Source organism: Molothrus ater, chromosome 5 (assembly GCF_012460135.2).
Source record: "Molothrus ater isolate BHLD 08-10-18 breed brown headed cowbird chromosome 5, BPBGC_Mater_1.1, whole genome shotgun sequence".
Classification (NCBI taxonomy): domain Eukaryota; kingdom Metazoa; phylum Chordata; class Aves; order Passeriformes; family Icteridae; genus Molothrus; species Molothrus ater.
Window position 1 is genome coordinate 29,926,340 of NC_050482.2, and position 20,996 is coordinate 29,947,335.

Genomic DNA, 20,996 nt, shown 5'->3' on the forward strand with positions numbered 1-20,996 from the left:
CACATTAAAAATTACCCTGAACACAAGAGTGGAGTAGATTAGACCTACAATTTAAAATAAAACAAATAAAACCCCTATGGGTTTTATCTTAATAAAACAATATATTTTCACAGCCTATAAATATCAAGCACCACCTTTATCTGCTCAAGAGGCTAATGTTTTTTCATCACTCACACAACTTCATCAGCACAACTCCATCCTGATCTGAGGAGATCTGCTCTTACTCTGCTGGTAAGAGCAAGGGCATCACCACTCTCTACTCCTGTGAATCCTGGGCCTCCTCGCTGAGAATCCCAAGGATGGATACCAGTTACTATGATCCCAACACAGGCCTTTCAGGCCCTTAGCTTTATCACTACCAACCTGACTCATACAGAGAGACAAGCAGGGAAAAATTGAGACTCTTCTCTTGGCCCTGACCTAGAAAAAGGGCATCATAAAATCAGCAGGTGCTACTCAACAATTAAGGTACTATGAAAATGAACAGTGACCACTCACAGTAACCAATACCATTGAAAAGGTAAATGAGGATTTAAAACCTTTACAGCAAACATAACCTGTTCTGCACCTGGAACAGGATCACAGAGGAAAAGAAGTTCTGCCCATTTACTTTCTCTTTGTCATCTCTCCACCAACAAGTCCTACCTTTCTCACTTTCTACCTCTGACATCAAGCTTCTCTGCTGTTTTCCTCCTGCAACCACTTTCTACCTACATTTAGTCCTGTCTTCAGATTTTGCTCACTTTGTCTCTCCTCCTGTACTCAACCCATCAGCTCTTATTCCTTAAAAGAAAAAGAACAGAGCATAACTTTGAAGTAAGATCCCACCAGCTTACCCATCTGTGAAAGTATTTGGCTTTTGTATTTCCACCACCAAACACACTACCTTCCCAACTGCTCAAATGTTTAGTATGCTAAAACTTCCTCATTGCTCTAATAAAAATATTCCCAGTAGGGTCTCTCCTACTCCCTTGATCTTATTTCCAAGCTCCTACTCTCTTCAGTTTCCCTCCATTTTCACCTACTGCCTCGTTTCAAAATCTTGTGTGTTTTGGTTTCCATAACACTGTCTTCTACATGTCTCTTTTCATATCAACCCTTTCTCACTTGCCATCTAAGATGAAAAAATATCTTGGGGCTCTGGCACAGCCCTTCCTCCTCCTCCTCCCACTACTATTTCTAAACTCTCCATCACCTGTCAAGCCTATGGTTTGACTATTGCTGTTGCCTCCAGTCAGTTACAAAACAATCATTGCACTTTTGTTTTGCTTTGCTCTATCAAATCCACTGAAACTATGTCAGTTTTTAGAACTGACATATCCCACAAAGGATGTAACCATCAACTTCAATCAAAATTGTGTATTTTTTCACATTATTTATTCCAGCTGACAGCACCACCATAGTTGTTATCACTCCTACCCTCTTTAGATAATTTTCAACTTTTTCTTCTCTTTAAACCCTGTGCTTTTGCTGCTACCAACAGCCAGTGAAAAGCCTGGCCCCTACAGCAAAATTAGCAAGAGGTAACATGTATACAATTTAAGTCCAAAATTGTTTTTTGCTCTTGGGGAGTTTTATTACTTTTATTTTTGTCTACCTTTCTAGACCTGTGTGTCTCTCCTCCCCCAAAGAGAAAAGCACTAGAACCTAAGGAATCACAATTAATCTAGCCCTGTGAATCAACTATAAGAACATACTTCTCATGCTGAGTTAAAGCATACAAAAATTACCTCAAGCATACACAACGACCAAGAAGAAAAGGGTAAAATAACCTTCCATTATTCCTACCATGCTGGTCCCAAAAAAGAACTTGGTTGCTAACAACTCATGCAGCAGTGCATAGGGAGGGTAAGAAGAATTGGGCAGTTACTAGTGTATATTGATTTTATTGAATTATTAACAGATCTGTAGAGAAACTGGGTGAGGTGGATTCTAAGTGTTAGCACTCTTGTAAGTAATCTAAGAAGATGTTATTGATGAAATTGATAAAGCATTAATTAGACTAAAAATAAATTCTAACTGCTGCTTCTTCACATAGGGCACATTATTTCCTAGCCCCTAACTAAACTGCACAGTTAACACATATATATTGTACACATGCTGGTTCTTTTCCCTTCACGCTCTTTTAAATCTCTGATCTTTGCTTAAGTTCATGATTTCTCTGTTCATCTCCTGCAGCCTCTGAAGAGGCCATCAGGACAAAAAAATACTTGAAATAAAAGCAAAGTCACTCAAGGTTTACGTTCCTTGACTCAAGTTCTATATAGCTTTGCAAGGACACAATGCAACAATACAGCATTTCAGAAATATCATTTTTAACAGTACAAAGAGTTGTTTTTATTTCAACTTGCCCCAGTTTTTGGAAAGGAAGACAGGCTGTAGAGATAAAACTGTCCTTGTTAAGACATGCAGTAGGAGATATTGCTCAGCAGCTACTTGTGAATGTGAGACTCTTGGAAGAAATGGAAGTCTTTATCTCAGTCTTGTGAAAACATTACTGGACTCCACAAATATGTAGTTTTAAAAATATGTATCACATGAAAATTTTGAAAACAAATATTGTCTGCCATCATGGAATATTTTACTTGTCAAACTGCATCTTCTTACAATTTAATACCTTATAATTAATTCATATAGTAGTGTACATGTGATGAAACAAGTACCTATATATAGCTATTTGTCAGACATGAAAGCATCCCAGGAGGCCTTTCGTTAGGCTCCAAATAACTAGTCTGATACAGATGCATACTGAGAATAAAAAGGATGTTGTATATGACTAATTAGTCAATTCTGAAAATCAGAACAACTTACTGGAACTCCAGGTCATGATCCAACGCCCTTCAGCACTGGACTTAGTTAGGATTACATCTTTAAATCTGAATTGCAAAATAATATTTTTCTTTTCTTAGTTAAGTATGACAACTTATCATTTTGAACTGTGAATGTCAAGAATTTCAAATACTTGCCACTCATCGTGTTTTTGTTTTCCCCTATTTTAAAAGGGTAATGAGGAGCATTAATATTTTTATACAGAGACTACAAATATCTATTGGGTTCTTCTCAGGAAGACAAGGCACAGATTGTACTGAACCAATGTACTTTAAAGCTCCCTCTTGGAAGACAGCAAAGACAGCACCTGTGAGCAGTGGTAAGGCCCCCACGTGTGGGTTAAACTGTCTTTGGGTCTAAACCATGCAGCATATTCTTGTGAGCTACCTAGTAGATCACTGCCTCTTCCACAGAAAAGTGTGATACCACAACTCAGCTGTCCCTCAAACTGTGCCAAACTAGTTACAGGTACCAGAACAAACACTGTGGCTGCTATTGCTCTGCACTCTTCATGAAAGAACATTTGTTTTAAATTCAGTTTGCCCTAACGTAAGGCATTTCTCTGTCCTTTTTACAACTCTTGGGAATCCAGCCTTTATGTATTGTTAAGAAATGTTGCACTTTTAGACTGAGGTTTTAAAAGTTACAAAAGAAACCCGACCATTTGGCTGTGGGTACTTTTCACATAGTCAAAACACCTAATTTTTTCAGTAGTCACCTCCCAGCTAACAGTGAAAACTGAACCGAAGGTAAAATAAGAACAAAACTAAGGCTTTATTTTCTTTTCTCTTTTGCTTGCAGATCTACTTAATTTAAAAATTTAAAATCTACTTAATTTAAAAAACTCTCACCTTCTCATCTGAAGACAAATCACATCATATGTTTATATTGCAAGTGGAAAAGGGCTGCTCTCAGTGCAATAAAACCTCTCCTTACCAGATAGTAGTAGCAGAGTTTAAAAAAGTTTTCAAGAAGCTCCCTTCATATGATTAGTTTCAGCTGTTTGTTTTTTTCTTAATTGTAGTAACATCTTTCTCAACCCTGGCTATGGCTGGATGATAGAATCATTCCAAACATAATTAATGCAGAAGTAAACAAAATCAAGTAACACTGAATACATCCTAAAATTTGTACATATACAAACTATCTCACTGCTACGAGTGATGACACAATCTGTACCTCGGTGGGAACCACAGTCTATGAACTGGCGTCAGGGATACTGCTTCTGCACTTTAAGTTAGGAATAAACTTTACTATTTTCCTTAACTAAGGCTCTATCAGACAAGAAGGATTGGTCCCACTCCACCACACTGACACATTAAAACTGCTTTTCTAATTCCACATATTAAGATTTCTCACTAACATAATGATGGAAATAAGATGACAGTGCTTTTGATGAGAAAAATATTAATAATTGATAATACATTAATGCTATTTAATATTAACATTTCAATTTAATATTAATACAATTTAATTAGTTTTTTATAGAAATTTGGAAATAAAATTCCTCCCTCCTAGAGTGAAAGTTTTTCTTTCTGCTTGATTGGTTTCCCAACCCAACTCAAAATGACTAGGTAGTGACTCAAACAAACTGCCAGCTGATGGAGATGGAAATCTTTATTTCTTATCTATATGTGATACTATTGACACTTTTCACTTCCAAAAAATACTTTTTCTCAGAAGAGGGAAGTGTGAGTAGCCTCCCGAGGTTCACAAAAGCTGACAGTACTGCAGAGCTTTTAAGTAGGACTTTTACTCAAAAAAAATGGTGCACACCATGAAGACAGCAAAGCTATCAAATAGCTCAGTACTGTCTATTAAAGACCCAGAAGACTTAATAGAATATATTATAATACTTTGAGGGTTATCTCTATTATGGAAGTCTCTTGCTTACACTCTCCCAATATTACACTTAATTTAAGAAAAAGTATGTTCTTTATAACTCTACTTGGCCAATATGATGCAACACATATCCCACTGCAATTTGATTGTAACTACTTATCCTTTGTAGGGTATCTTCTCTTCACTACAATCTGTGGAAGTCAATTAATTTTGAAAATGTACTTTATTTTTGTAATCCAGTAGTTAAAACCAACAAGATTAACAAGAAGATTAACAACAGATTGTACTAATTAAGTAAGTGAAGAAGTGCAATATTCCTATTTTTGGGGAAGAGGGTTAATAGTATTTTTAAGCATACACAGGGATAAATTAGTAAATCCTTCCAAACAGAATAGTAACATACAACTGTGAGCTAAGGGACACCTGATAAAGCCTAACAAAGTGTCATTTCTGGCGTGCTCCAGAAATCTCTGGAACAAGGCAATTTCTCCTCTAAGACTGCTTACTTTCCTCCATTAGCAATGATTCAAATCAAGCCAGCTTATTCAAAAGCATATTTCTCAACTGAAAACCATCTCCCCTCAAGGGACAATCATCAGTGAAGCTGATGTAATTCTCAAATCCAGACAAAGTCATTCAGTCTTTGGTCTAATTTCATCTGCTACACTCGAAACTGGGACAAACATGACAACAGCAGAGAAACTAGAAGAGTTAGTGAGGAGAAAGAATAAATTAGAATATAAATTGAAAATTGTTTCACAAAAAATCATTTTAAGTTAACTATGTTGTATACTGTGTAAATAGTACAACTAAATTTCCAAATATCAAAAAAATAAACATCATGTCCACACACCCATAACATAAATTTGTCACATGTAGAGGGCTGACCCTGGTCAACAATTTGGCACCCAGCAGTTCCTTTCTTGCTCAACCCCTCAGTGGGATGGAGGGATTAACAAAAAGAGTGAAAGTGAGAAAACACTCATGAGTTGATATAAATGAAATATTTTTGATATCATAAAATAACTGAAGGGGGATAGGAAAAAAAAAGGACTCAAAGGTAACCACTCTCCAGCTACCACCAGCAGACTGATGCTTGACCAATCTCTGAGAAACAGCAACACTGTACTCCTGTTTTCACGACTGAGAATGGCATCACAAACCTAAACCACAGCACCACACAGGCTGCTATGAGGAAATTTAACTCTATCACAGCCAAGATAAATATGCGATGTAAAATCGCCTCTGCATCAGGCAAAATCCTCTTGGTAAACAAGTAAATAATGCAGTTTTCTCAGATCATGTTCTGTCTTGGTCTCCACAAAAATTATTGTATTTTCTTGTCTTCTTTCTCAAGCTTCCTCTGTCCTCTATTTAATCAGCAATCCTTGGCAGTACTTCTGAACTGAAACCATATTTTGCAGAGAGATAGTTGAAATATGCTCCTCTAGATGCATCAGATCACCTTGGCAGCCAAGAGTCACAAGCTTTATCCTGAAAAGCCTTTTCAGCATAATTCCACCATCATAAAAGCAGGGGGTATTGAAAATTATTTGAAATATATTCCAGAGAGTAATCTTCAGTTTGAGAGTACTGCACATGTAGCTTCAGAAAAACTAATTACACTTTACCAGAACACCTGTTTTAGTAAGCTGTTATTGTTAGGTAGGATGCTGTATTAAAAGCACCTACACCTGGGCAGCAGAGCATAATCCATACACAACCTGCTCACAAAGTATCTCAAACTGCATAATAGCCTGAGGCAGAAAATAGATTTAAAAGTATTTGGAATAAGGCTTCCAGCATGTAAATTAAGAAATACCAATTCTTTAAGTACTGCTTTATGCAGTACTCTGAAGGAAAGCTAAATGGGATGTAAATATTAACAAATATTATTATAATATAACAACACCATAAAAGCATCTAGAGACATCACACAGCTTTGGAAAAGCACTGGTTCATTCTAGGACAGAAGCCAAACTCTTCCATCATTCAGGTGAAATTTATGCAGCTTTTTCAGACCCACACTGAAACCAGTTTTGAGGTTTTTATTTTTGCTTTTCTCCTTAAGGAGTAGTTCTGCAAATGGGAGCATCATTACTTCTGTTTATTCTTTCCATTTTGATAGTGCTAGAGCACAAATCAGGATTGTATTTAGTGAAACTTGGCTCTAACACAGAACCAATGACATCCAATTTTGCAGTATATCTGAAGTTTGTGCAGTGCAAACACAGAAAGATCTGTGGGCTCTAGGCATTACAAAAAGCCTTCTCTGAAAGGCTTTGTGTTAACTCTACAGTTCTATACCTGGCACTGCTTGCAATTAAACACCGAATAATAGCAGAGTGAAGAAAGGGTATCCACTGAGAAAGGGAGGTTGGGACATTTCAGCCTTTCAAGATGAGGCCCAGGACTCTGAAAAGACTTGGTGTTACACTACTGCCATTGTGCCTTTTGCCGTTTGTTAGTTTAGTATATAAAGTAAGAGTCACTCTCCAGAAATAAAATCCCCTGCTCAAAGAGACACTTGAACTGAAAAAGGGATACAATAATAAAAGCACAACTCTGAAGAAACATGGGTATTTCAGTCCCCTGCTCCTTCCATAAAAACAATCCTGAAGTTTTGATTTGTGGCCTTATCTCCCACCCTTCCAGCATACAACCCCACAGTCATTCAGGGATGGACAGTCAAGGGCAGGTCTGGACCCCAGCACCAACTGTGCATGGCTCAAGTGTGGTGCCAACACCACAGCTACAGAACAGAACCAGAAGCAAAGCCAGGATGTTTGCCTGTTGAGGCAGCTTCACCTCTGGCAGGGAGAACCTCTAGGGAAGTGAGCCAACTCCTGAGCTTTGCTCATGTGGGTACATCTTCCTAATGTAACTTACTCCCATCACCTTCAACATGGGCAAGTGTTCCGGGACCAGGAACATTTTTAGGTTACAATTTAATGCCTATACCTGTAATAAGCAAAATTATTATTTTTATGTAAATAACATGTCCCAATCTTTTATTCACTTATGCATGTTCTCTGAAAGAAGTTAAGCAGATTCGTAATTACCACCCAGAACCAATGTCATTTTCCCATACAGAAACAATTGGGCCAAGAAATCTTCTCAAAAGATCATCATATTGAAATCAGGTACTGCACAAACTGGTAAATCCTCTTATAATAAGAATGCATCAGCCTCACATATGATAATCTACTGTGCCCTCATCAAACATTTCACCCTCAATGCTGATTAAAAAGTTTCTTTTCTTTTTTTGCTTATGGCATGCCTGGCAAGTTACACACAAAGCAACAAACTCTAATGTGAGAGACATGGAGATCACCAAGAAAGTGCAATTTGTTTTTTTGCTTTCATTTGGCAGAGTAACAATAGAGCTGCACGTAAAAAAACCTCTTAAAGACCCTAAATTCACCAAAACTTCATTGCTCCAGTGACTCCCTAAAATAGGGAATGGCTGCTGAGTTCCCAGGAACACAGATCCACAGCCTAAACCACAGCAGTCTCCAGGGACTCTGGTATAAAAAGCAATTGATGCTACAAGTTACACAGCAGGTCCTGGTGTCAGATACCTCCTGGAACATGATGAGGGGCAAGGGATTTGGTTCTGGAAGATTTTTAGTTCTGCTTCTCAAAATCTGCTTACATCAGAAGGCTTACCATAAAAAATAAGTAGAGATGTATATAAAGCTGCATTAATTATATGCTCCTTTCCCAAAAACAGCCACAAATTCTCAAATGTAAGTCTACAAATGAGCATCCCCGCTGACGTTAATGCAGCTACTAACTCAAGCAAGCACTGGGCATTAACTTCAGCAGAGTTCAGCCAAAGGAACAATCTTAAAAGGCCTCAATTTATCCCATTTATTGTGCATCACCAGAGAATAATGCAGGTATTAGGTGGGACTGCAGACCACCTTAAACTACATCTCCTCATAAATGCTTGACTTTCAATTTAATCTGAACAGAACTGCTTACTAGTCAAAGCCCATTCTGCTGCCATCACTTAAGCTTTATGGTGAGAAGGGCCTGACAGCACACTGGTATTGTATTTACAGAATCAGGGTTTTCATGAGGCAGAGCAACAGTTAGCACCAACACTGGGAGACTCTGCAGAGGATTTTGGCTTTCACTGCTGGAGTGGGGATGAGTTCCTTTCATCTGATGATGCTACATTGTACAGAAACACAATGTTTCTGTACTGATTAAATTTCTCTTCTGATTAAGTAGCTTGTTGCTTCCTGATAACAATAGAGCAACACAAATAATGAATCTTTACTCAGTAAAGATTAACAATGTGATTAACAATACTAGAATCTATAGCATTTCTTGCTTCCTGAGGAGAGAAAATAGGAACATGCAGCACTCAAAACAGAAACTAAATGTCACACTAGTAAGTTTTTCAAATGGTTGAATTTAGATTGCCTAAGTATCTGAATACCTTGGAAAACAAAGGAAAACTCTCCTATGGAAGCACGTTTCTAATTCAAGATCTCAGCCATATTAAGTGCTTACCTCCATGCTGATCAGATTTTTTTAGTTTTCTTTTAATGAACTTATTTGAAGAGATTATTTTAGCTGATCAACATCTAACTCACTGTATTGAATATGTCAATCCCTTTGACAGCTTATGAATCTATGGACTCATCCCACAGTAATTTATAGAGAAGTGCCAAGCCTGTGCACAGGGCATCACCTTCACAGTAGGCATTGTCCTCTCGAAGGGCTCGGAAGCCGTCCCGGCAGCTACAGACAGCTCTGTCCTCCAGGTTCCGGCACACAGAATGCTCCATGCAGTTATGTCCTTCAGTGCAAAAGTCATGGCCTGTACGGAAACAAGCATGATTGAGGGTTAAAAAGAATCCAGGGATTACAAAACATACCTGTCAAAGACAGTGCAATCTTTTTCTCGGCTCTTTTTCTCAGTTAGGTCAAAGAATACCTTTCTATTGTCTGTGAGATACAGAAAAATAAATTGTACCAAGCATGAAATGGATGAGAGCAGTAGTAAAGGCCACCAGAGCGGACTGTCTCTAGGTCTTCAATTCAATTTCAGGTTATAGCACTGATCTGAAGCAGCTGCATAGGAGGCTTGCTCAAATCCCCTTACTGTCTCCTTGTCATTGTTAATTACTTTCACAGGACATGTCTTAATTATATAGTTCTTGTCATTTTCTTTTTTTGTGTGTTTGTTTGTTTGCACATTTATAAAAGACCTTAACAGCTTAGACACTCAGCATCTCATTTACTAGTGATATTACTTTTAGCACTTTTAGTTCCCAGGTGTATTTGCAAAATCCTTCTATATTTAACCAAAAGTCTTTGATTAACATTGACTTGTTTTGCTTTGCTCTTATCTCTTCCCTTCCTCCACTAACTGAATACTCTTTCCTTATTACATCATTCTTTCCATTACAGAGAATTTTATTTTTAAATCTCACCTGTTAGCCATCCCTGTTTTCCTATTTTCTTATTTTTTTTTCTTTTCTTTTTTTCCTGAGTGTGGCCATTTTACATTGTACCTTAATTATAAATTTTTAAGATTATGAAGTTCTTTTCCAGGCAGGAAAATTTAGATTGAACCTTTCAACTCAGTAGGTTTCTTTTTAAATTTCTTCTGTTTGCTCTCATGAAATCTAATGATTTAACGTTGTTGAACAACACGAACTGGTTCTAGAAACTGACTTGAAGCTTTCACAGTTTCCAGATCTGTAGATAAAGGTGTAGAGCTTGTCTCCTTCCCTGTTTTCTCATTAATTTTATTTGTTTCAAGTTTCCTTCTTTCACTGAAGCATTAATTGATCAAGCAGCAGCAGTGTTTTCCAATAATTACTTTCTTCTCTGAAGACCACAGAGACCTTGGGAGCGTAGGCTAAGCTCAGGGGACAAGGACTGGTGTAACAGCAACAGCTCCAGAGTGCAGGCTGGCATCAGGCTGCAACACAAGCCTCTTGCAAAATAGCAAAAAAATATTTTTGGCAGTAAGATTATTAGTGTTATCATTCCACCTGGTTTCTGCTTCATATTTTGCTGTGAAAGAGCTTCTAACCCTAACCTCACAGAAGCTTAGTTAAACAAGGACCCCAAGCAGGACAGTGGCAGGCAGAGATGATTGGAGGTCAGGTCAAAGAATTCTTTTGCACCTAAACAGCTCAGGAACAGTGTAAAACAACAGGAATGAAGCCAAAGAAGAAAAGGAAGCAGAAGATCCCATAAAGACAAATTGTTTTAGTACTGAGACCCAGTGACATGGTTATGACAGAAACAATCACAGACCTACTGTGATACGACAGGCTAATGCTTTTCTTCCTCCTGCTGTGGGTTGTTCCTCTAAACCCAAGGCATGCTTAGGTAATGCTACCCAGACATCATTATCCACCACAGCCACCACAGTGATGGGATCTAACACAGAACATTATGGAGCAAAACATCCTACAGTTTAATTGTGCCAGAGGGTCTCCAATACTCCTTGACGACAGCAGCAGCAGGTGCATCAGGAGCAGCCTCTGGCCATGGCAACATCTCCTTTTTGCCTTTTTGCTGCCCTCCTCACTGAATCCTCAGTTCATGGAAAAGCAAGAGGCTTATTTCTGGATTGTATTGGATTGCATCAGATTTTGACATTAACTATGAAGATACATGTCATCCAGAAAGTATGAGGGCTTTCATACTGATTATTATTAAGATTCTCAACATTCATATAGCGGCTGCATTAATAAACAAAATGCATGCTACTGAATAATAGCCTACAGCAGCTTCTCATTTAAAGAATAAGCTCCTCGCCTCATGAGAAGCCAAGCTAGCATAGCTCAGGGAGGATTGAAACTATTCAGAAAGCACTCAACCAACATATATTAAAATTTTCTAGCTATACCAGCCATAAGAAACATAGACTCCTTTTCTCTAAGCTACTGAAGATTTTACAGAAAATTATCATTAAAAAAATCCTTTTGGACTGTGACAGACTTGAAGACCTGTCTTCTCTTAACTTCTTCTACTTCCTTATCCCTCTGCTTGATGTCATTAATCATATTCTTCATGTTTGTGCTGAGTTGCACAGAAATAGCCATAGCTGCAATCTTTGCTGATGTATACCTAAAATCAGGCCAAGAGCCTAACGCATTCCTTCATGCCAGGTTTCAATTTATCTTATTTAGTTATAGAAGAAACAGATGTAGCCACTTGAAGATGCAAATGCTAATAGCTTTGAAGATACCAGTGTTAGTCCAGATCAAAAGGGTGGGCCAAGGACTCAGAGCACTTCCTACATCGCTCTCCTTTGGTAAGGATCAGACTGGGTGTAGCACACAAAGGTGCACAGCAGACAAAAATATTTCCCAAAGTTTCTGCTTATAGATGTAGACTACAACCCCAGGGAGGTGAACAAGTTACCCAAGTACTTGAACAACTGCTTAGCACAAATGGCCCTCTGAAAGAGATATCTCAAAGCACTCCAGAAAGATGCTGGGAAACATGAATATTTCTCCAGTCTATTTCATTTGGACACTGGAGTGGGTGAAGGGAAGAAAAATCACTAATTATATACATGATTTCTTAGACTCTCCAGCCATTTTTGGCTGGAATAAAACACAAAAACTTGTTTCACAGAATTTACATTACTAAACATTTTACTAACAACTTTCAGATGTCACAGTGCAGTTGTTACCTATTCAGCTTCCCAAGATCTACAGTGATCATCATGCATAGGAGTGTCTTATTCAAAATTATCAGAAAAAAAAAATCCATTTGCAATCTATAAGAATGAAAAACTTCACTGAGCTTATATATATCCTGCTACTACCTTACCTTTACAGACTTTGCAGCAACTGTGGGATAAGGGGATCTGTTGAGATTCTGGGCAGTTCAAAGCTGGACAGATGTCTTTTGGAATTCGCTGCATTTTGTGGTCCTGTTAAATTGAGGTAATTGATCAATACTGCGAGATAGGAAATAAAGGAAGTTGTAACTTTAGTGGAGTTTCACCATTATAATGTACACAAAGCCAAGCCTAGGCCAAACTCCAGGTACCTTCAAAAACCATTTGAGAGGGCAACATAGCACAACAAAAGCATCAGGAACTGTCCTATACTCAAACCTTTTCAAGCAAGCAGAAGTGTGGCAACAACTCTCATTCTTCTCTTATCATAGCTGTCAAGTAACTTGTCTCAGAAGTTTCTCTTAGCATTATGCCTGTAAGAGTTACAATTATTTCTCAAAAACTGAGGCAGCAGATTCCAGAGTCAAGGGTCCCCATAATGAATACCCTAAAGAAGCTTGTTATATATACAGCAAGTAAAATCAAACCTGAGCATCTCTGATCTCACTGCTTTCAGTGGCAGTAACACTGAAAGAAACTGGCACTGAGTCCCTATTAGGAAAGAAAGGTTTTTATTAGGCATCTGGAAGTGTACAACACCACAAGAAGGTGCACAAGCACGTTCAGGCACTCAGTGCAGGTCACCTGAAATTGCTGCAGTATGGCCACACAAAATGCTTGCCTTAGCAACCTGGCTACCATGGGTGTACCTCCTTTAGGCTCCCTCAGGCCATAAAGAATGTGTCTTGATGTACTCTAGTCATGATAGGGGCAAAGAAAGAAAATAAGGCAAACAACAGCACGTTCCTCAGAGGCATCTGCCATAAAATAAGTGATGTGGTTAAAATAAGACTTCAATGAACTCAGCGCTATGCATTTCTGCATGCAAGAAAAACATCTACAATAATGTATCTGCCCTTGTATTTGTGTGTATTATTATTATTATTATTAGTCTAGTATTTAATTTTAAATCCTCTTTAAGCATGAAATATAAAGATGAACATGTCCACAATGGCCAATATCAAAATGACTGCTCAAACTTTACCTTAAACAATCTTGACAGAGAGACCAGCCCTAATCTTATAATACAATAAAGCAAATCAGACAGAGATGTGCTGTACACCAGAACAAACAAAACCCAACAATCCCATAAGCTAAATTAACCTTTGATAGAAATAACATCAATTAAGGTAGTCTGGATTTTATTTTAATCTTTTATAATTCTAAATTATTTGGAAGATAATCTTTCATTCACTTATTTATAATATTCAAACAGAGAAGTGCACACCTATAGCATACACAATTCCAGCAGCCAGTCAAAACAAAACATGAGGCTTTTAATTACATCCAGACAAAATGAAAAATTTCCATACATTGCCTTGATAACATCATTATAATCTTTCAAGCATGAAACCAGTACCTGTGCCATTCCTATTAATACCTCTTGACCTGAAGTCATTTATTATATCCTTTTATGAGAACTCTGGTAGAAATAAAATAATTCCCATCTATGAATTCCTAACTGACCAACAAAGTTTACAGATTTTATGCTCTCTGAATCATCATTCACGAGGCTGTTCAGCAGAAACTGTGCATACTTCAATCCTTGAAAAAGCAACATTTCAATCCAAGCCAAAGTTGCTGCTTACTATTTCTACCAAGACAGTGAGGCAGCCTACCAGAAAACGAGTCTAATCAACAAAACACAGACTAGCCCAGACAACAGAGGCATTTTTTTTTCATACAGTATCACAATTTCCAGCTGCAAGGAACACAAGGCAATGTCACATAACTTTTGATCATTGTTAATTATATCCATTGACTAATCATAGAATTCATGTCTTGGGTGCCATGTCAAAATACAAGCTCATAGCCCCAAAAAAGCCTACAGCTGAATCCAAAATTATTTCTGGTCAGCTTCTTTTTGCCATTCTCAAAAGAGTGTGAAAGGCCCTACTGCAGCAATTAAGCTCATAAGGATTAAAATCAACAGCAGTTAGAAAAGAATTCCCAGTTCTTCTTTGTAAGATACACTTTTTAACAACTGTATGAAAATGTTTGAGATTTCCAGAAACTGGTCTGATAGGCTGCTGCATGATGAGAAGGGAGAGGAATTGCTCGCCTTTTTTTCTCTGCTGAGAAATGTGTGTTCAGGTTTTCAACTCCAGCCCACAGCCTGCAGCTCTCTAAACAGACAGGATTTTTCCCCATCCCTCCCCTAGAGAGACAACACACAACTCACTGCAGCAGTTTGTGTAATTCTTAACCCACAGCTGTCCCTGAGGTATATTTTACCCTTAAAGTATATTTTTGCCCTGAAGAGCAGCTGTATTCATGCAGCAGGGCAAGACTGACTCAGCATCAGGTATATTCTGTTTACAAATAAATCACCAAGCCTACCCCATTTCCATCACTAGAAATACCAGATACCTGGTGTACCAGCTCTTTTTCTTCTTTTCCCCCTAGCTTTTCCTCTGAAGAATGATCCTGAATTCCAAACTATGCCCCCATTACATCTGTGTATCTCTTACCCCTGAGCACATAATTTTGAACAATAACACTGCAGATGGAAACATAAGGTAAGCTGTTGATGTTTCATTACTGATGGTGGGGACAAAATAAATTTATTTGCAAAAATTTGATGTGGAACTCAGACAACATAAACACAGGACCTATTGGATGCCTTTTCTGTCACTTCCTAAGGTACACCTACCTATATTTCAAAAGCGTGACTTTGATATTTCTAACATGCAAGAATTTTTATTCCATCAAGAGTATTCTTACCTTGCACTCAAAAAGAACACAGTCCCCTGAGCCTGAATACACAGTTTCTCTTTGTCCTTCAAAGTAGGTTCTGCCTTCAAATACACACACCGCTTCAGAGAGAAAAAACAAAACAAAACAACACAACACAATGATTTTTGTATAAACATGTTGACATGCTGCTTATAGAATAGATATATTTTCTTAAAGAGAACTGCATTTCAGAATAAAAAGACTGATTCAGCTGCAAGAATATTCTAAACCCATCTACACGACTCTAGGATATCATAAGAAAAAAATTTAGAGGAGAAAAAGTCCCCACAAAGTCCCCAAAGGCACATGTAAGTAGAAAGGTGAAGGATGTTGAAGCAATATGGAGTACAGATAGCTACTGAGAAGGCAGAAGAGACATGTCTCAGGTGACACCAAGAAAGGTGACTGCCTTTAACACAGCTCACGGCTGCACAGGAAAATGGAGTGTGAGAGCAGAGCCAGTGGCATTAATATATAATTAGTTTCTTGAGAGGAATGTTGCATGATGAAGGGTGATCACTGAAGCCACATGTTTATTTGTTATCACAGTCCTTTGATGTTTCCTCACCCCACACATTATGCTATTTAAACATTATGGATTTGTATCTTGAATATCCCCGTTCTTTATCATTACTGCTAAGGCATATTAAAGTATATGAATTTTATCATACAGTAATTATTTTTGTGACTTTTTTTTTTATCCCCCAACAAAAACAGGATCAAGTCTCCAATGATCAAATGACAGATGTCATTTGGTGTTTGTCATAGCATGGCCTTGGTGCCATTCCTGCACCCCAGCAGCACCAGGTTTTACAGCAGCATGCTGACACAGCTCGTACTGGATTGCTCACTAAAACTCCTATTCAGTATTTAAGACTTACATAAAACATCTTCACAGCAAACTGTCTTGCCTTTTTTTTTTTTAATGGGTCCATTACTGCAATTGCATTATGCAAAGTATAAAGGCTGAGTAACATAACTGCTAGGTACAGAAAATCAGATGTCTGTCTCTGTTGCTTAGGACACAGTCAAGGCTCATCAAGTTAGCATAATCATGAAATAACAGGAATAGGTTACAACTTTCAAGTTCCAGATTACATAGTTAGGGGTCTAATTTGCTAACCATTGATTTGAAGATGCAAATCAATTATACTTTCACAGAAGGATTTCTCTATTATGTTAAAATAGACTGCATTTTTTAGACAATTTTAAAATATCTAAAAGTACAAGACTTCTTGTTTTATTCATTTTTTACTTTGAATGACCTATATTAATTAGCATTATTCCTGCTATTTTCATTTCTTCTTTACTTTCGTTTTTTAACTTGCAGCTCTTTCTTACTACTTCATCAGCATGAAAAAATTAAAGTTTTGGAACTGATGATGAAAGTAAGTGATGAGTATAGCAACAAAAATGGGGTTTTTGAAAATCAAAAATATTGGTTATAATTACATTATAAAATATATATTATCCTGTGTGATATAAGCATCCAAAGTGCTCTCCCAGGCCTTATCTCAACTCACTAATCTTTTGTTACATTTTCTCTTTCCTATACAGCTATGGAGGGGAGTGGGAGAGCGGCCTTGGGAGGTGCCTGGAGTCCAGCCAGGTTCAACCCACTACATGCAGAGTGTGTGACTCACAAAGAGTCATAAAAGCTCAATACTGTGTCTCCTTCCTCTCCCCTTCTCCCCAGACTTCCTTCTCCTAGAAGGAAGTATATTAAATTATTCTATAAAAACCTTTACCACAAACTAGCAGATTTTGAATCTAGGCTAGACAAGACAATCACCCAGTCATACATATCACCTCCTATGCATTACATGCCATGACACTAAACTGAAATATTCAAAATATTAAGCCCTTTCCCTTGTCCCATACATTTCAGTTTCTAAGAACAACTAAATGTGACAGGAAAAAATACAGTGCAGTATTGCCTGAGGATCACACAATGGCAATGAACTGTTAATTTAACACATCCTCATGTTCCCAACAGGAAGACTATGACTGTTCACAGAAAAGGCAGAAGACATCAAAATCACTGTCATTCTATCTTAGAAGAAAATATGCTCCTGAAGCCAAAATACTCTGAACATATGAGTGACACTAGCCAGGCATCTTAAAAAAAGTAAAACAAAGTTAAAAAAAAAAAACTAAAACAAAAAACCACCTCAAAACATAGTCCACTGAATCTAGTCTCCTTCTTAATGGCAACAAACCTGATTCTTCAAAGAAACATAGAAAATAACACGTACAGAAGAACCATCAAAAGAAAACATCCACCCTAGTGTGAAATCATAATGCTATTTTTTATTTCACCAACAGTCTTTGGAAGTCTTTGCATTCTAATGCAGTGACACAGTATTAAAAACACTTGCTTTCAACAAGAAAATCAGCTCTTCTCCATAAAGTCTTGGAAACAAGAAAAACTTAGAAATTCTGAGTCTGTGAGAGATGGCTCTGCCCAGATGGCCCTTGACCCTTTCCCATGTATCTTTATGCACCCAAGGATTGTTCTCAAAGGTTAGAACACGGCAGCAGAGTGCATGATTCGAGCCTGTGTGGTTGCCAGAAATTTCAAGCAGAGCTTACATGCCCACCTCCACCATCACAACACTTGGCCACCATGCAGCTAAGAAAATTATATCTCATCCATTGAACTCTCCTAAATAAACAATCCAAGCCTTCTGCTGTAGTTTTGCCAGCAAGGTTATAATGTCTCCAGGAATCAGGGACCTGCCTATATAGAATGACCAAACTATGTCTGATAAAAGAGAGAAAACCCAACAAACAATAAATGCCCAATTTAAAAGAACTAATGGAAACTGAATTGAAAACCTGCTAAGCTGAATAATCTAAGCACAAGCTTAAGCATGTCTTCTTATGGACTGCTGCTCTCACTGACAACATTCAAAAGGGGTATTTCTTCTTAAAACCATGGCTCCATGTTTAGTTATCATGACAGGCACTGGTGGGTTTTGTGATGGTGTAAGTTTGCTAGTGAATACTGTCCTTTCTTTTCCCAATGCTGCCACAAATGCCTCTTTTTTCTGTTTCTTGCCAGTCCACTCCTCTTCCACTGCCCACTGAAAGGCATCCTGACAAACAGTAAAGGGCAGATTTACATCAAGCTACCTAGAAGCTTCTAAAAACTTTAAGATAATCTGGTTAGGTGAGTATTAGGCACACACAGAAAGATTTCTAGAAAGACAAATCTACTAACATTTTTCTGCACCCCTTTCATCCTAAGACATTGGCACCCACACCCCAGGCAGTGTGGAACAGAATGTTCCTCCTGCCTCCTGACAGCAACTGTCACAATCAGTAAACATCCCATGATGCTGGTAACTCCTGTCTTTATTTTCCTTCAGAAATAAAGATGTTTCAGCAACATGAACATCTGGACTAGAACTGTGTAAATGGAAAAGTCCGGTGAAGATTTAATTTCTGCTTGGCTAGCTGCTTCCCAGGATACTCTGATTAGTTTGTGATTGGTATCTCTCTGGGGAAGCATATCATCCTTCATCTTCCGAAGTCCTTTCATTCAATAGACTGAGTCACAGTCAAGACATTACCTGATGATTAGCTGTTCCAGATCTTGATAGTTATTGCCTATGTAGGATTTCATCTACAGCTGAAATACATCAACCATTTCTCTTGCCATCAAATTTCCACATTCCCCTAGTACCTAAAGATAATATATATTGTTCAAAGCAGAGGTTTCTAAGATGAAACAGGAAGCCTACAAAACCTGCTTAGAAGTTTGACTACTCTTTATCTATTTGTATGCAGACAGTGATCAAATATTACACTGGTAAGCATCTGTGTACAGGGTCTAAAAAATTATTAGCAAGGTCTGCTTACATTTACGCAGCTGTATTAATAATGCAACTATCCTTTAGTATTATCTAAAGGATATTATCACATTGTGATGACATGGAATCTTCTCCATGTTCTTCCAGCAAAAAGAATCTTTCAGGAGCCCCCTTGCTGTTGTGTCTGTTCAATTAATTATCAATAGTTTGTTAAATCATCCCTTCTCTTCCACAATCCTTCTTCCCACTGGCCTCCAAATGACACTTTCCTTTTGAATTATTTGAAATGTCCATGCAAGATCCATGACCCACCAAACTCCTGCCATCCGTTCACTGAGTTCTCAGAATGTCAAGTAGAACATTTTCTCATTTCTGCATTTATCACCTTCACTGTCTACATTGGGCATGCCTTCCCCTGAGGAATGCACATACACTTCCCTGTGGTATCTCAGTTAGTTTGGATTCAGACTTATCACCAAGGGAAAGCAGGAAGTTCAGCACGTTGGTCAACTCCTCAAACCACTTTAATTTCTTGTATTCACAACTGCCCAATGAGTGGCAGATAGGACTTGCAGTTTTGTGAAATTTGTCAGTAATTATGAATGGACAGCCTAAAAACTGGTAATTAAGTCTATCTTGTCTCATTCTTTGTTCACTTATGTTGGTTGGTTGGCAGGGAGGAAACACATCCAAAATTATCTCACACAGAAAAACCCCCAAACCTGTCTCATTCACTTGTTTTTCCTACCTCCTCCCTGGAATCTCTTTGATTACATTTTCTGCTGTTCAGAGATGAAGGCCTAGGCATTGTGTAAGTCCCATTAATCCTACTTTGCAAGCTTACATAGCGCAAAACCACAGTGTGGCTCTATCCTTACAAGTACAGAGATAATCACTACCTCCCTGAATTTCTTTCTCTTGACAGCCACATCATTACTAGGCATGGCTCTCACCCCTTTCTCATTTATCTTTGGGATTTGGGCATTATTTCTTCTTTGCTCATTCTCTGGAAAGCACAAACTCCTCTGTTGCTGCAGTCAGTGAGGCTGCAGACTTACTTCATTTCATGCCATCTCCCTCAACAATTCAAAATTATTCCAAATTTCAAGCTGAAAAATATATTGCAAATTTCTCCAGTCAATCACTGCTGAAAAGCTGCATATATCTGCTTCTGCTTCCTCAGCTGAAAAAAAAAAGTATTTGAAATTTTATCATTACAAGGAACCAATTACTATTTGTGTCTTACATCTTATTAGCTGGAAAGGCTAAATGTTTCTATTGCATTTAAAACACAAAGTCACTGTTCGATATCCGTCTTAGAATCACTCGAGAGTATCTACAGTGTGAGAGACACCTCCAACACTAACAGGCTGTTTAGTCACAGGGCAAGGAGTCAATCTGAAATCCTGAATTCCTTCCCCTACTTCTCATATTTCCTATATTTCCATCAACTGCTACCAGAAAATTACATAATTCATCTATCCTATGTGGTGTTGTTGAGAAGCTTTCTATAGAAATCATTTCAATCCTGGAATACAGGCTCCTTGAGTCATCCTTAAAGACTAAACAGGTAATCCAAGCTCTGAAAAAGCAGCGAAAACATGACTAAAAACTCTATTGACAGCAGTTCAGCTGAGGTAAATAGACCTAACAGCTGAGTAAAACTTTTAAAGTAGACTGCCAGGCAGGGGAGTCTGGGAAAGAGGCTGCAGCCAATCAAAGCCAATGGACACTAATTGCACAAATGGAGGTGTATCTTGGTAAGCAAAGATCCAGTCGGGACAATGTGTTTGATGCCAGCTTCCCCTAAAAAGGGCATTACTGCTATTCACCCTGCAACTTCAGCTTGGTTAAACAGAGCAGCCAAAACGGTTCTAGTGAATGACAGG

General features: G+C 38.0%; 1 protein-coding gene across 1 annotated transcript in view; it reads right to left on the reverse strand.

Moving 5' to 3' along the window:
• The window catches only part of NELL2 (neural EGFL like 2), a 134,566-nt gene that overhangs the window by 65,247 nt on the left and 48,323 nt on the right, over positions 1 to 20,996 (reverse strand). The window contains exons 10-12 of the mRNA XM_036400325.2: positions 15,281 to 15,372; positions 12,487 to 12,589; positions 9,377 to 9,505 (exon numbers count right to left, since the gene is read on the reverse strand). Of these exons, the coding sequence (XP_036256218.1) occupies positions 9,377 to 9,505; positions 12,487 to 12,589; positions 15,281 to 15,372 (324 nt within the window). The remainder of the gene's footprint in view (positions 1 to 9,376; positions 9,506 to 12,486; positions 12,590 to 15,280; positions 15,373 to 20,996) is intronic.